This window comes from Populus alba, chromosome 5 (genome assembly GCF_005239225.2).
Source record: "Populus alba chromosome 5, ASM523922v2, whole genome shotgun sequence".
In the NCBI taxonomy this organism is placed as follows: Eukaryota; Viridiplantae; Streptophyta; class Magnoliopsida; order Malpighiales; family Salicaceae; genus Populus; species Populus alba.
In genome coordinates, this window is record NC_133288.1 from 10801233 (window position 1) to 10816936 (window position 15704).

At 35.3% G+C, this 15704-nt stretch overlaps 2 protein-coding genes across 2 annotated transcripts; one reads left to right on the forward strand and one right to left on the reverse strand.

The window, feature by feature from the left end:
• The first annotated feature begins 5486 nt into the window (after positions 1-5486).
• On the forward strand, positions 5487-11119 carry LOC118048325 (uncharacterized). Its single transcript, XM_035057945.2, has 12 exons — positions 5487-6055; positions 6162-6229; positions 6949-7021; positions 7508-7591; positions 7670-7786; positions 8078-8503; positions 8757-9157; positions 9283-9382; positions 9481-9540; positions 9624-9710; positions 10083-10211; positions 10632-11119. Exons 1-12 carry the CDS (start codon positions 6053-6055, stop codon positions 10932-10934), a joined length of 1851 nt encoding a protein of 616 aa, XP_034913836.1. The 5' UTR covers positions 5487-6052; the 3' UTR covers positions 10935-11119.
• Positions 11120-11729: 610 nt separating this feature from the next.
• Positions 11730-13696, reverse strand: LOC118048335 (STS14 protein). The gene has a single exon (XM_035057953.2). It carries the CDS (start codon positions 12862-12864, stop codon positions 12316-12318), a length of 549 nt encoding a protein of 182 aa, XP_034913844.1. The 5' UTR covers positions 12865-13696; the 3' UTR covers positions 11730-12315.
• Positions 13697-15704: the final 2008 nt, after the last annotated feature.

Genomic DNA, 15704 nt, shown 5'->3' on the forward strand with positions numbered 1-15704 from the left:
CGGGTAAAGAGAGGGAGGGGTCTAGGTTAGGCCAATGAGAAAAAGGTTGGGTTAGGTTGGGCAGGGCCAACCAACCTTCTCTGGGCTTGTTAGTTGGCAACCTTAGTTAAACCTATTGTTAAATGGACTCGATTAGGCTTGCTAGTTGGTAGTCTTGATGGCTTGCTACTAGCTAGGATTAGTTGGACCTTTTTTTTTTTTTGTTCCACTAGATAATAATAAACTAAATATAAAGCAAGTCCTTATCAAATCATATCTAATAAATACCGATTAAAATTAGCCATCAGGTTTTGGGATTGGTGTGGGTAAGAGAAATCCTTACATATTATATCAATAAGTATAAGGTATCTAATTCATATCTTACTCATATATATTAGATACCAATGAACATTAAACAATGTAAATACATTAGATTCTTTTAATTGTATTGTTAAGCACAAAACTTTATGGAAAAGATTCATGTGTGGTGTTTAAACCTCATTATCTACAAGTTGTATGTTTTTTAAGTTTCAAGTATAAAAAATATTTTGAATTTGAAGTTATATATATCATGCATTATTTGAAAATAACATCATAGTATACATGCAATAAAATGATGAATATCTTTTCAAAATTTTTATTTTTTCAATTCAAAACTTTATTTTTATTAGTTGGAATGTAATTGAGTTTAGTAAGGTTGATTGAATTTTAATTAGATTAGTTAGGTTTGAAGAGATTAACATCATGCATAGTTTGATTCAAACTAATAAAAAACACATAAAAATGGCCTTAGTATATAGTTCCCTAACCTATGAATGTAAACGTTATAAAAAATCATTTTTGTTAACACTTTTTATGAAGAAAAAAACTGTCTTTTTTGGTAACTAAAACTAGCTCTAAAGAAATATAAAAAAAAATCAAACTCTAAATTTGATTTAATAAAAAAAAATCATTGACAACCGAAGTACAACAACATCAACCATGGTGATAAACTATCATTAAATGAAGAGCTCAGAATCCTTAACATCTAGCTACAAAACAAATGTTGCAAAAAAAAACATTAACAATGTTTGACAATCGAAGAAGAACATAAACCTACCAACCCCAAAAAACCCCAAATCATAGAGCAAGAAAATAGACCAACCAAATCAAGACACTAAGAACTTTGAAATTGTGCCAATAAACTGAATAAGGTTGAAAGAAATTATATACACCCTTTGTACATCTCTAAAAGAGAGAAGAAAGCAATTATATATAAAAAAGAAAACCAAACAACAAAATGATGAATGTCCCCGTCAATCACAAGCTCAAACTCCTGTAAAAATACATAGAATTCAACAATTTTAAAAGAAAGTAGAGAATGAACCAAACTAAAACAAGGAAAAAAGAACTCATCTCGTATAAACCAAATGGGAACAACTAACTACAAAGCTTATAAGGCATATAAACCTCAACCAATTTCATTCTAAATTAACAATACATCTAATCCTAAAGTACCAGCCAAACACTCTTCTAACAATCACCAAGCAACCAAGTACATTGTAGGTAGGGCGTGCATTAAATGCCACACTCAACAAATAAAAAATCTAAGAGGCCAACCAAATACCCGTTGACCAACCACAACTCAGTAACCAAGCCAAGCCTAAACCCAACAAACTCACCAGTTACACGAAACCAAATGATGCTCTTCCTGGGTATAGCCACCAACATATAGAGAAAAAAGATCAAAGATGCTGAAGAAACACACATAGCCACCAAAACACCCTTAACCGAGAAGTAACTGTCAAGAAACCCTTATCTCACACTAACAAAAGAACAGGGAAACAGATCTTTAGAAACCATCACATCGTATGAGAATACCATGTTGAAGCAAATCCTCACTCAAGAAAGATTGCTTCAGTCCACAATGTTTTTATTTAGTGACTACAATAATTTTTTGAGGTCTTTTTTTTTTTTGTAATTAACTATAATAATAATAACAACAATAATATAGATTTACTTTTCGGTCAGGCAGTTAGAACTGATAAAAAGGCTATAACTTACAAAGTATTTGGCATGATTATTAAACCTGGGACCCGGTCAACTCGATGTCTAGATCGGTCTGGGTAAGGTAAAAGATCGAGATGAGCAAAAACCAGTTGACTTGCTGAGTTAACCCATAACCCAGGCAACCCGGCAAAACCCTGTTGAGACCTGTTTTTTTTCAAATATGTTTTTTTCTTAATTGCCATTAATTTGTTCTTGAAATCTCATAGTTTTGTGAACTTATTTTTTGGGAGTCAACAAGCATTATTTTTTATAGAGTAACGAGCAACATTGATGTATGAATTTAATTATAACTCATTATCCTTATGAAAACCTTTGTTAGGAGCAATAATACATACAAACATTCTTTCATTTTGGCCAAAAACAAGAGTAATATAACAAAAAACACAAAAGCATTGTTATAGGAAACTCTTATTAACAAGGACTTGCAAATTATCAATTATCATTATTTTCCACTTCAGTAAAACCCATTTTCTTATAGAACGTAAATAAAATGGGTAAATGCATACATATAATTATGCGTGGCTATATGTGTATATAGCAGGAATAAATTAAAATTTTTGTGAGGACAAAAAATGACTTGTATTTAGTTGTATTTCCACTATGCCCTTCATTTAGAAAAAAAAAAAATGAGTGGTACACATTTAATAAAAATTAATAATTTATAACATGTATAATCTATATTCACATGAATTATTTTTTAATTTTTTTACATAAAAATATTTAAAATTTTAATTTTTTTTTAAATTTTCCTAGTTGATTCATACCAACCCATGTAATTCGAAACTTGATTTCTTAATTGAATCAACCCGTTAAGGGTCAATTCCGGATTAGAGAGGATAACTCTGGTATTCGGTGTAGAATAGAGCCCCCCTCGAGCAAATCATTGAAATAAAAAAGTAGACAATCACTATAACAGTTACTACGAATACTAATTAATTAGGTTTGGACCATCTAGCTAATGATCCTTCTCTGCTTGAAGAGGACCATTTTATCACAGAGAAGGTGGTGAAGTGGGGACAAAAAAAAAAGAGGAAAAAGATTGATGCCTTTTGCATGTTATGATTGGCATTGACTCCTTGTCCTAATGTCTTTAGAAAGTTCGCTTTTCTGTCCCAACTCCCAACTGTGGGATTCTATACCTTCTCTGTAGCCCAAAACAAAATGCAACCCTCTCCCATTTCCCCACCACTGCTCTATCACTACATTCACTTCTCTCTACATCTCTTATATTTTTGTGGATTTTGTAGGCTTATTAGTCCCCACTGGTGATATATATATCACCAGTGGGGACTGGTAATTTCAAATTGAAACATTAAACATAGAATAAAATTTGTGTTCTTGAGGCACACAATATTGCTCTTAAGCTCGCGCAAGAAATACCAAAAGTATCTACCTTTTCTGGCTACTGAGCATCACTTCATAGTATAAGGTCTAGAATTAATGAAAATTTATGTTAGATTCTTCTTTTCCGATGTACAAATGGTTTATTGCTATGACAAATCTTTATCAAAGAAGCAGAACATACACAGTGAAACTCCACAGGAAGTCAAGAACAAGGACCCGTCGTGTAATCACGTTACAATTCAAATCCACTGTTTTGGGATTTTGCAGGCTTCTTTGAGAACTCCATACAGGTTATTATAATAACTTCTAAGTTGTCTTCTTTGATAATTTGAATTGGACTTTGTGCATGATTTCTTGAGAACTGAAATTTGCATGAAATTGGAACCTGCTTCCATTTTGTTGCCTCCTGAACCTGTTTTTTCAAAACTTAACCGGACTTGCTGCCTTGCATTGCAAATCAAATTCATGTTTTCACTAGAGATCACAAACATGTCAGAAACTTGTAGGATCTTTTAGGATTGTTTAACCATCCAGCTATGTTTTTCTTTTCCTGCAATGAAGAATGGACATAAAAGTAAAGATACTTTCTTGATCTAAAAATCATAAAGACACATGGGGGTATCTAACCTCATCTCTTGCTTATAATCAGTCAAGTATTCAAGAAAAACTTGAGTGCCATGGAACTCTGTTTTAGATCATTGATTGCAACAGGGGATGTTGTTTTTTGTGATTCACAATTAAAGAATGTAATTAATGCAACTAATAGTTTCATAAATCTATGAAGGATGTCTGTCAGATCCTTAAAAAACACATAGTTGATTCACAATTGCTCACATTTTCAGTATTCTAAGCCATCTTATAGGCTCTATGGCTCTAAACTCATAGGTTAAATTAAGCTTCTGGACTACAATCTCAAGAGAAAAGTCTTCAATTAAACAAATCTTTACAGAAAGTTTTCAAGAATCAGTCTCTCCCTCTCTTCCTTTCTCCCTCCTTCCTTTTCTATTTGCAGTGAGAAAAGAAACTTCTTTTTTGATCAGGAGGTGAATATCAAGACAAAAAGAGAGAACTGACCACCTTAGCACACGCACACGCACACACTCACACACCCCGTCGCCTTTTCTTTTGTATCGATGTTGGAAAAGGACAGGCTCCATAGCTATATTTTATTTGAGGATTCTGTGACAAAAATTAGTCTGTTGGACACTGAAGGACAGTAAGGGGTATCGGCCTTAGCCTAATTTCTACAGCAGAGATTTAGAGAAAACCCCACAAAACCTCAATTACTTTCAAGCATCCATTGTCTCCTCTATCCCTAACCCTTCATCCCCTTTGAAGCGAGCCTGCTTTTGTGGGCTAAAACTATAATAACAAGGACTTAACACCTTTCTTGATTAATGCTCAATATAGTTGTTATATTTGGATGGACTTCACTTGAGCAACTTTTGGGTTGCTTTGGAATATTATTCTCCAGCAGAATTATGTATCTCGAGCATGAAAAGAACTGATTGGTACATTGAAAAACTTTGGTTTTTCATGTAATACAAGCTAAAAGTGACACTGGTTCCTTTCCCAGTTGATGGTGAATTAATTTTTCCTTGTATTTACTACTTCCAGCTATTTAGGGCAGTTCAATCAATCATACCACCTCCTTGTTCTGGAATGAGGCATCCCGCTGCTGCATTCTTCTATCCATTCCTTTTCTCCAAAAAAAGCTTGAAAAATAAATGCATGAGGGCCAAGTGCCATCCAGCATATATTTGGATGCATGGTCTGTTTAAGATGGACATAAAACTGGTCCTTGGAATATCTAAAATCTTAGTTAACTTAAAAAACAATACATATCTGTTGCAGAGAAATTACCCAGCACATACACAGTAGGATATTAAAAAAGTTGTTTGAAAATATTATAAAGTTGTTTTTAAAGTATTTTTTATTTAAAAATATATTAAAATAATATTTTTTATTTTATAATTATATTAACACATCATTCGGTATAAATAATTGTTTTAGAAATATAGTTTGGAATCGAATTCCAAAAAGCTTGAAATACGTATAAACAAAATAGGACAATTGGAGGGGGGTGCTCAACAACTCTCACTTGCTTACCAACAAGAGAAGAGAATGTGGGAATTGGACCATAAATTTATGGACATTTCTATGTCAACACTCATCACAGCAACTATTTATCTTCCCCTTCTTTGTCTCTTTGGCGTTCTCTCTCTCTCTCTCTGGTGAAAGAATCAAAGAAAATTGTTTTGGACGCCTTTGACATTTTAAGGTGCAAGGGTCTGCTCCATACTGTAGCATAGACTTGAGCAAACTTTCTTTCTTCTCCAATTAAAGCCCACGAGCTGGTTTACATCTTTTAATGCAGAAAGACTTTTAATTTGTAAAAGTGAACTGATTTAGACCAACGTGAGTCGCTTCAAGGTGAAGGCTCACTGGTCAAAAGCACAAAGGTTTTATCCTTCTGAACTATGTCAGGCTCTCTGCTATGTTCAGACACTGTTAACAGCTGCTAATGATCACTGCGGGTACTGGTTCTGGTTAGCTATATTACATGAAGACAAGTTCAGTTTTTGGAGTCTAATTAGACCTCAGTGGCTCCGGTTCTCTGATTCATCATTTCTTTAAAGATTCAATCTTGGGTACTTGCTTGTTTTGCTCCTGGAGTTCAATGGTATCTGACCTTTGTATTCAGATTTTTTATTTTTTTTACTTTTTTTTCTGTTTATTGGGAATGTTGTCTGTTTTACTGCTGTTGATTGTGGTGCGTTTTCTCTCAGTTTGAAGGTGGCGAAGATAGTAAAATGTATGGATTGAAAGTGACTACTAGACACAAGCGTTCAAAGAGGTAAGCTATTAATTCAATCTTTTGTAAGCTTGCAATTATTGTTCTCATTGCTCATTTCTGTTCATTGCTATTCTACTTGATGGGTTTCTTTAACTGGAATGGCTTCTGTGGCGGGCTTCATGAGTAAAATGGAAACTTGGGGCATTCATCACACCTGCTAAAAAATGTTGTTTTAAAAGTAAAAACAATGAGACTGCAGTTGTATAAAACCCCATGAAAGTTTTGGTTTTATTCTCTGAGCTATTTTCCAAGCAGAAAAGACTATGAAATTTGTGTCGTCCAGATGAAATTTTAGAGCTTCAAAAAAGAGGAACAGTGGGAGAGCTTTTCCTAAATCATAAAGAAGTTCTTGAAGATGGGATTTTAGAGTATGTTTCCCAGCTTGGAATTTGGGGGTTTTTCTTTTTTTTTTTGTTTTCATTTTCTGCCGAGTTCTTTCTCTGATAAAGCTAGCAATTAATGAGTAATAGATGCGGTGAATGAAACTGAAAACTGTTTCAAGTTGGGTCTTGGGAAAATTATTGCAAAGTGGATCTTTGGTAGGAGGTAACCGTTAACATCTGTAGCCACCTCCTCCTTCCCAGTTAAAAATAAAATCCAGTAATTGTGTTGCAGTCGCTGTGCTCATGATATAAGGGCAGCCAAGCCTTTTAATCTTTTTTTCCTTCTTCATTATATATCCACTTCCGTTTTTATGTTTGCTATTTGTGCTGTGGCAGCTTCCCAGATAAGAAAAGAGTCGAGGAAGATGACTTAGATAGTTCCTTTGAAGCATCCAGCCCCATAAAGCTGGTAAGACTACACCTTTTTTTATGGCCTTTTGCTTAAGAAAATATGAAAAGAAAAAGAAGCAGTTCAGTATCATATTTATTCTTTACAGTATCCAACCTTTCATCCCCATGTTTTATAAAGACCTCGAGCATAAGGCCAGCCAAAACTCAACTGTAAAATGACTTCTTTTAAATCTCCTCATCTGCATAAGGTTGCTTCTTCGCCTTCGAATTATTAGTCTATTTGTTTAGGTTGGGGCAATGGGATGAATAATTAGCTTAATACATTTGAGTCAAATTTTAGTTATGGTCCCCACTGCGGTGGTTTAGTTGAATGGAATAAATTATTCTTGTGATTTAAATAAAGAATAACTCATATAATTAACTCAAAAGCTAAGCTGATTTGGTAGCTTTTCCCAACACATTAATTCATTAGGTGAATCCTCCTGGACCATAACATAAGAAGCAATTACTAAGTATGTGATTTTTGGATACAATCTGATTACAGAATATGGGGCACTTGAAATACTCCGCCAAAGCCGAGAAGAAACAATCCCCTAAGACCGAAATGCAAGATTCTTTGAAGCAAGAGGTATGCAACTGAACTTCTTCATTCTCGTCATGTTCTTTCTTGCTCTGAGTTAAATATTAGTTGAACTCTTTTATGCAGATTCTACAGCTTGAGAAAAGATTACAAGATCAGTTTCAGGTCCGTCGGGCTCTTGAAAAGGCATTGGGTTATAGGACTTCTTCCCATGAGAGCATGTCTGAGCTGTCAATGCCTAAGGTAAATCCTTGCCATAATAATTTTATGGGAGTAGAAATAGTTGTGCTTATTACTGTCGTTCAAAGTGAATTTATATAGAGCTGGGGCCTTTCAGCAAAACTTGTAACCATGCCAACAGCTTACTTGCTGAATTCTTATCATTTCTTTGGGAAAATCTTCTGATAATTTGTAATTTCAGTTTCTTGTTCTGATTTATGTCACTTAATATGTAAAATGGAATTAAAATGTCAGAGTTCATTGTTAGGCCCAAGGTTTTTGACATGCTAGTTCCTGTGTTTTCTGCAACTCCAGCCAGCCACAGAATTAATCAAAGAAACTGCAGCATTAGAGTTGGAAGTTGTATATCTGGAACAATATCTTCTCTCCCTGTACCGGAAGGCATTTGATCAACGAGCATCCTTGGTTTCCCCATCTAACCAGGATCAAAGTTTAAAAACCCCTGTCACAACCCCGAGACAAAGGTTGTTTGATGTTTCCAGGCCTGATATATCAAAGAAGGAAACTTCAGCTCCTGAAACTGCTTGTCAGTCACTTGACAATACATGGAAGGAAACCAATAGAATAGGAGGAGAGGAGAAACTATTAGATTCTGGAGTTCATCGATGTCAGTCTTTATTGTCACAACACACTACATTTTCAAATAGAGCCTCTCCTCCATCAGAATCTTTTGGTAGAGCTGTGCGTGCATGCCATACCCAGCCATTGTCCATGATGCAGGTAACTGAGTGCTAGCACATAAATTATATCTTTGCAGTTTTTTAGTTTTGTTGTTTGAAACAACTACCAATGACGATGGAGCATGTTAAGCACAAGGTGCTTTTTTACTATTGTTTGCCGAAACAATGTGGAAGAACCCTGTCATTGGCTATTCATTTTCAAATTCAACAATTACAGAAATAGGGCGAATAATTTCATCAAATGACAATTTTATCAGCCTTGAATGGATTATAAATTTTGTGTTTTTTGGCAGTATGCCCAGAGTGCATCAAACATTATTAGTTTGGCTGAGCATCTTGGTACTCGCATTTCTGATCATGTTCCAGAGACACCTAACAAGCTTTCAGAGGATATGATAAAGTGCATGTCAGCTATATACTGCAAGCTCTCAGATCCACCTTTGACGCATAATAGCCTTTCATCTCCCAATTCATCTTCATCATCCATGAGTGAATTTTCCCCACGAGAAAAATGTGATATGTGGGGTCCGGGATTTAGGAATAATTCATCCTTTGACATACGGTTGGATAACCCTTTCCTTGTTGAAGGTCTTAAAGAGTTCAGTGGACCATACAGTACAATGGTTGAAGTCCCATGGATCTATAGAGATAGTAAAAAATTAGGAGATGTTGAAAACTTGCTACAAAATTTCAGGTGAGCCGATCTACCATCTGATTATTACCAGAAAACATGTTAATAATGTAGGTATCAGGTAAACAGCATGTGTTTTGCTGTTATGTTGAGATTCTTATTATGATTTTTGGGATCTTCTGCTGCAGATCACTTATCTGTCGACTAGAGGAAGTTGATCCTAGGAAGCTAAAACATGAGGAGAAGCTAGCTTTCTGGATCAATATACACAATGCGTTGGTGATGCATGTAATGGCACTTTTCGATAGAAATATTTAGTTAACAAGCTAATTCCATATTTTTTTCTTTTTCTGACACGAGTTTCTATCTTCAATATTCTCTAATAGGCATTTCTGGTGCATGGGATTCCCCAAAACAATGTTAAGAGGCTCTTTCTACTTTTGAGAGTAAGGGAAACCCTTTCACATTTTTCCTTTGAGGAAGAGATTTTGTGCAAATATACGTGTTCTTACACTCTTGCTCTATGCAGGCTGCATATAATGTCGGGGGTCATACATTTAGTGCAGACACGATACAGAGTTCTATCCTTGGATGTCGCATGTCTCGTCCTGGACAGGTGGATCTTTAGAGTTTTTCTTGAAACTAAAATTCAGAAGTCATTATTGTTAATATCTTGTCAAAGGGCTTTGGTGTGTAGGGTCTTGCAACTTTACCTGCCTTTTGTTGAGATCCAATGCAGGATTTGGCATGTAGAGTTGAGCCACCATCGTGAAAAATCTTCTCAAATAAACAAGGGCATTATTTTTTGTGTCATGAAAAGAACACAGGCATGCTCACACAAAAAAAAGACAATGATATATATTTGTATGTTCAATAAGCATATTTGTATTTGTAAAGTAATTCTCGTGGGATACAATAATGCACTTGTCAGTTACGTTGTAAATTCATTTGATATAATGATCCTGAAAAAGCTTGTCCCTAATTGCAGTGGATTCGAACATTACTTTCATCAAAGTCCAAATTCAAGACAGTAGAGGATCGGCAAGCATATGCAACTGACCATTCAGAACCGCTTTTGTACTTTGCACTATGTTCAGGAAGCCATTCTGATCCTGCGGTACTTCATTTTCCTTCATTTGTTACAAGATTTTTAGTAGATGAGTAGCAGTCATAAGTAAGATACTGTGCAGCATGAACATTGTTTGCATATATTATGTAATCGCAATACTGATTAAGAATAACCCAACCAAAATTAAATGCTATATCCTTTTTAAGTGTAAGTTTTTCTGATTAATTGCCTGCATTTTGTGTGTGCGCTGCCTTTTCACGGCACTCTTTCATAAAGAGCCCTTTTTTGTGATACCGTGCATTGGTTTCCAAAAGAAGTAATTTCCTTTTGACTATTCTGAAGTATATTATGAAATATCAGCTCAGTAAAAAGAACTGAACCTGGGTTTTACAGATTTTGTGGATTTTGGTCTTATTTTCTATTTAGTTTATCCTCTTCAAATGGAATTTATACAAGTAATTTTGCCAGGTCCGTGTCTACACTCCAAAGGGAATAATTCATGAGCTTGAAGCTGCGAAGGAAGAGTATATCCGAGCAACCTTTGGTGTACGCAAGGACCAGAAAATCCTGCTTCCAAAGATTGTGGAATCCTACACCAAGGATTCAGGTTTATGTCCTGCGGTTGTTCTTGAAATGATCCAAAAAACTTTGCCTGCTACTGTAAGGAACTGTCTTGAGAAATGTCAGCTAGGAAAACCTCGTAAGACCATTGAATGGATTCCGCATGATTTTACTTTTCGGTACCTGATATCTAAAGAGCTGGTAAAGTGATTGTTTCCGTGTGTCAAAAAGTTTAATAGTATTCGACCTCATATATTCATTCGCATGGTTCTCAAGGTTCTTATATTTTGAGATTTTAAAATTTTTCCTTGTATATATTAGGAGATGATGTCCAAAATGGTGGGATAGAACAATGCGATATTTTTTTTTTGTATAATGAAATCTCGATTCCGCCATTTCCGAGTCGTGGAAGCATTCATGATCTCTGTGATGTTGGGAAATGAAGTGAAAATGTGCATCGAAAATATACCTACTGCGTTGTTTTCTAGAGATACAACGTGGAGTATAATTCACCAGCATAGTTATTATTTGGTTGAATTTTGCTTAGGCGTTCGACACAGACCAATCCTATGAAGAAGATGGCTGTCATCAGTTGTCTCAGTACTGATCATGCCGACAATATATATCACACGACAGGTTGGATTTCTCAGATCTAGACATGTGCGCCAATGGTTTAGACTCATTGAATGATATTCCTTCATATTAGACTCTGCTATTTGTTCAAAGAATTCCCACCACACTTGACGATACCGGAAACTGAACCTTTGTAGAGCATTGTTCTATTCCTGGCAAGACCATTCTCCCTCACCTCGTGAACTGAAAAAGATCCTAGTAACTAGAGGTTGGTATAAAGTATAGCTTTTGGGGTTGTAGATGTGACCAACTCTAGCCGTTGCTCGAAACAAAAATTGTTTGGTTGGAACAACTTCTGATATTGAAGTCATAGATGATATAGATAAAAAGCTAGAAAATCTTTAAAATGAAGCTTCTGTAAAAACAAAAAAATACAAAATTCGTCTCAGGTAAGTTTCCAGGCAACATCAATTACTTGTGCTACGAGGATTCATGGCTTAATGATCAATAGATATTTTTGGGATAAAGAAGGGGGCGGGTGAACATGTGATTGGCAGTCTGTCGGAGCTCAATTATTACCAGGCTATCAGTGCAGCTAGTTATTGCAGGATGGTTCTGTCTCCACAATTACGTCCACACATTCTTCATCAGTGACAACCATCTACAGAACAAGTATTTGGAAGCAGTGTAATGACTTGTTCCATTCGATCTATGCTTTTAGAAAGATCATTTTTCACTTATTTTATACATGGTGAAAACTAGATGTAAAGCCTTAAGATCTTGTAGCATGGCTCTCGAGTCAGCAAAAACCTGCATTAAAATTGAGACAATTGTGCTTATGAACTTAAATCCATGCTCTCTGGCAATTAAAAGAGAGAAAAAAGAAGCAGCAATCTGCATGCCCCATACTCACTAAACATAAGCACTGAAATCTTCAAAAAAGGTAAAAACAACTCTTAATCAAGTTCCAACGATGCACAAACACAGTTAACCAGAGATTTAACTAGCTATAACTTGTCTAATATGGGCTTTCCCCTATAATATTCCCAGGAGGATTATAAAAACAAATAGTTAAGCTAGCTCGGTCCTTCACGCATGTAGCTTGTGCACACCCCAACTCCAAAGATTTCCTCCACACCACCTGTGTGTAAACTCCACACCTATGGTTTGGTGCACAGGAATTGTTAGTGTGGTTATAGTAATTCTTCTCTTGTACCCAGTGATCAACAGCCATGAGTGGAGTCACAGCCATGCCACTAGCCCATAACTGATTTGCACCATACTTACTGTTGCTCAAGTTTGCAAATTGGCAACCCATCTTGTTCCTTTGGTACCTGGCTAGCCTGCTTGTGGCATTGGCTAGCATTTCGCTCCACTTGAGAGGGCCAACACCAACCGCTGCTCTTGCTTGGTTGTGAGACTGTAGGAACTCTTTAGCCACATTTGGCAGTGGAACTGGAGCTGCTGTGACTTGGGTGGGGTTATGGTCTGATGCAGGAGCTGCACCATGGCTTGAGCTGTGGCATAAAGCTAGAAACAGAAGGGGAAGCAAGGAGTAGCAAGCCATTTCTTTAGCTAGATTTTTACGAGTTCAAGTGATTTTCAGCTGAGGGTCCAGTTTATTAATAGATTTGCTCTTCTGTGGTCTGGCTATGCTTAGGTGGTATGACGAGGTTGTCCTTCACAATGCCACCCTCACTTCCACATAGTTATGGTTTATACTGTCAATTTGCCACCATTTTTTTCCCCTAGATTAATTGGAAGATTCATGTTCTTCAATATAATTCTATGAAATAATTTTTTTTATTAATGTTAATGTTCAGATAATTTAGATGCACTTTAATTAACTCTATAAACTTTAAAATTAATAATTATATAAATCTTTAATTACCATCATATAAACAAAGTTAAAAACTAAAATCATAAAAAAAACAAACCTATAAGTTATTATCATTGACTATCTCCTGGTTATGAAATAATTTTTGATATGCAGAAAGGGGGGAAGGCATCATCCGCTGTGCATCGGGCCAGGAGATTTGTTGGGGACTGAGACAAGGAGCCTTGAAACCATGGGAAGGGTCAGACAGTGCCGCCCCCTTGACATTGTTTATTGACTTCAAACTGGATGGCACACGTGAGAGTACTGTTGACATTGATCTGAAATGCTGTGCAAATCTCAGTGAAATCTGGTGTTCCCATGTGGTCTGTGCATTTAGGAGTGGGAGATGAAGGCTTGATTTCTTGTTTCAGAGGATGGATGTGAGCAGGCACGGGGTAAAGAACTGCTACTAGCTAGAAGATGATGCAGACAAATAGGAATATACGACGGAGCTGCTACGAATGCAGGGCTTATCGATTTTACCCTCTAAAAGAGTGGTCAGAGTTGTTTTCTACTGCTTTCTTCGCTGTTCCTTTTACTATGTATTCATACAGACTACAACGTACATCATTTAGATACCCGCACTCCACCACAAGTGGAATTTACAGCTCGAATTTCTAGAGCTCTACAACTTAGTTATAATTTTTAGAATTTTTATTTTTATTTTTTATTTATATTTTAGGTCTTATTTGAGATACTTTGGGACTTATTTTAATTAGAATTGATGTTAACTATGATTTATTTTATTTAAAGTATAAATATTATTATGTAAGACAATTTTTTTTATGAAGTTGAATACAATATTGTCACATATTGTGTGTGTGATAGAGAGAATTCTTTTAATTTGATTTGCCATTAACTTAAAGAGTTATTAACCAAGTTTCACGGTGTTTTTCATACTTCTCATTCATGTTTCTTTATTAATATAGGGTGAGAGTTTGGTTTTTTTAGTCTTGATATCTCAGTATAGATTATCATTTGTCAAAATCAATCACAAGTCTGAATTGAACTTTTTTAAAAAGAATAATTTGCCAGTAAATTTCTGGATTTTTATTCATGCAGTTCATAACACCTTATTGTAATTATTTGGCTTGCTCCATGAAACAAATTTTAATTCAAACTTTCTCAAGTTTTTAGCAATTTCTCTTTCTTGCTATTTATTTTATGAGTTTAATTATATTTTATGCTTTATTATTATTTACATTCTTTCTTTACATGTTTTACATTTATTTATTACTTCTTCTTCTTTTTGCAATTTAATGTTTTCGTTTAGTCTTTAAAAGCATCTCCAAGAAGAGATGTTATAAACAAGTGTTAATTTTTTTACCTTTACCGTTAATTAGCTCAAGCTTATCTCTCCTTTGTTCTTAATGAGGAATTAACTAATACCTTATTTGTTTCTAGGAATTCATTTTTCTGAAAATCATTTTCCCCACTTTTCTATATTTGGTAAACATAAGGAAAATCGATCAAAGGAAACTGAATTCCAGTCAAAGGAAAAAATAAGGCTTTTATGGCAGGAAAGTGTTTTCATTTCCTTATTCTAAGAAAAACACTTTCCTTTTCTTTATTGACAAAAGGTGTGCACTGTCCCAAAATACAAATCCCTAAACTCTCTTTCTCTCCCAAATAATTTACGCAAATCAATTGGAAGCATCTCTTAGCTTTCTTTTAGGTAATTTTTTTTTCCTTAAATGTTTTTATTTATCTTATGTTTTCATCCTTTTTATTTTTAATTTGTAGTTATAATAATGGCATAAATCTTGTGATATATTTGCTGCGTTTTTTTTCTTGTTTATCTTGTTAATTTTACTACAACCCATGCTCCCATGCTCTGTGTAAACCCAAACCCCTGGGAAGGCAACCTATTCAACCATAGCAAACCCAAACCACTGGGAAAAATCAACCACTGCAAACCCAAATTTTTTCCTAGAAACCAAACACAGACCCATATACAAACACGGCAAACTCTAGATAATCATCATTCCCTCGTTTCGCCACTGTTGCTATCACAACAAAGAATCACCATTCTTTTATTAAGCCAAAGGCGCCCTTCGACCCCGTTTCCTTCCCTGTTAATCCACCTTTTCGCCAGGCAACCCATACATAGAAAACCAAAACCTCTATATTTTTTCCAGAAACCAAACACTGCAAACTCATACATAGCAACCCATACACAGAAAACCTAAACCCATTTTTCCCATGCTATGATTTTTTCACAGAAATCAGGTTTGCTGTGTTTTTTTTCACAGAACCCAAACAAAACATTTTGTTTGGTTTCTGTGATAAAAAAACAGCAAACCCATGCTCTGTTTCTCCTTTTGTTTAATCGAAAACATATGCTTTCAATTCCCCTCCATCTCTTCATCTTCCTCTCCTTTTCTTCAATTGTTTCTCTTCCAATAGAACCTAACCCACTCGATGTGATTTTCCTTCTTTGTTAATGAGTTGATGATATGTGTTTCATGTGCTTTGTGCATTTCCTATGCTTTCTAGGCATGATATGTGTGCGTTGATGATGATGCACA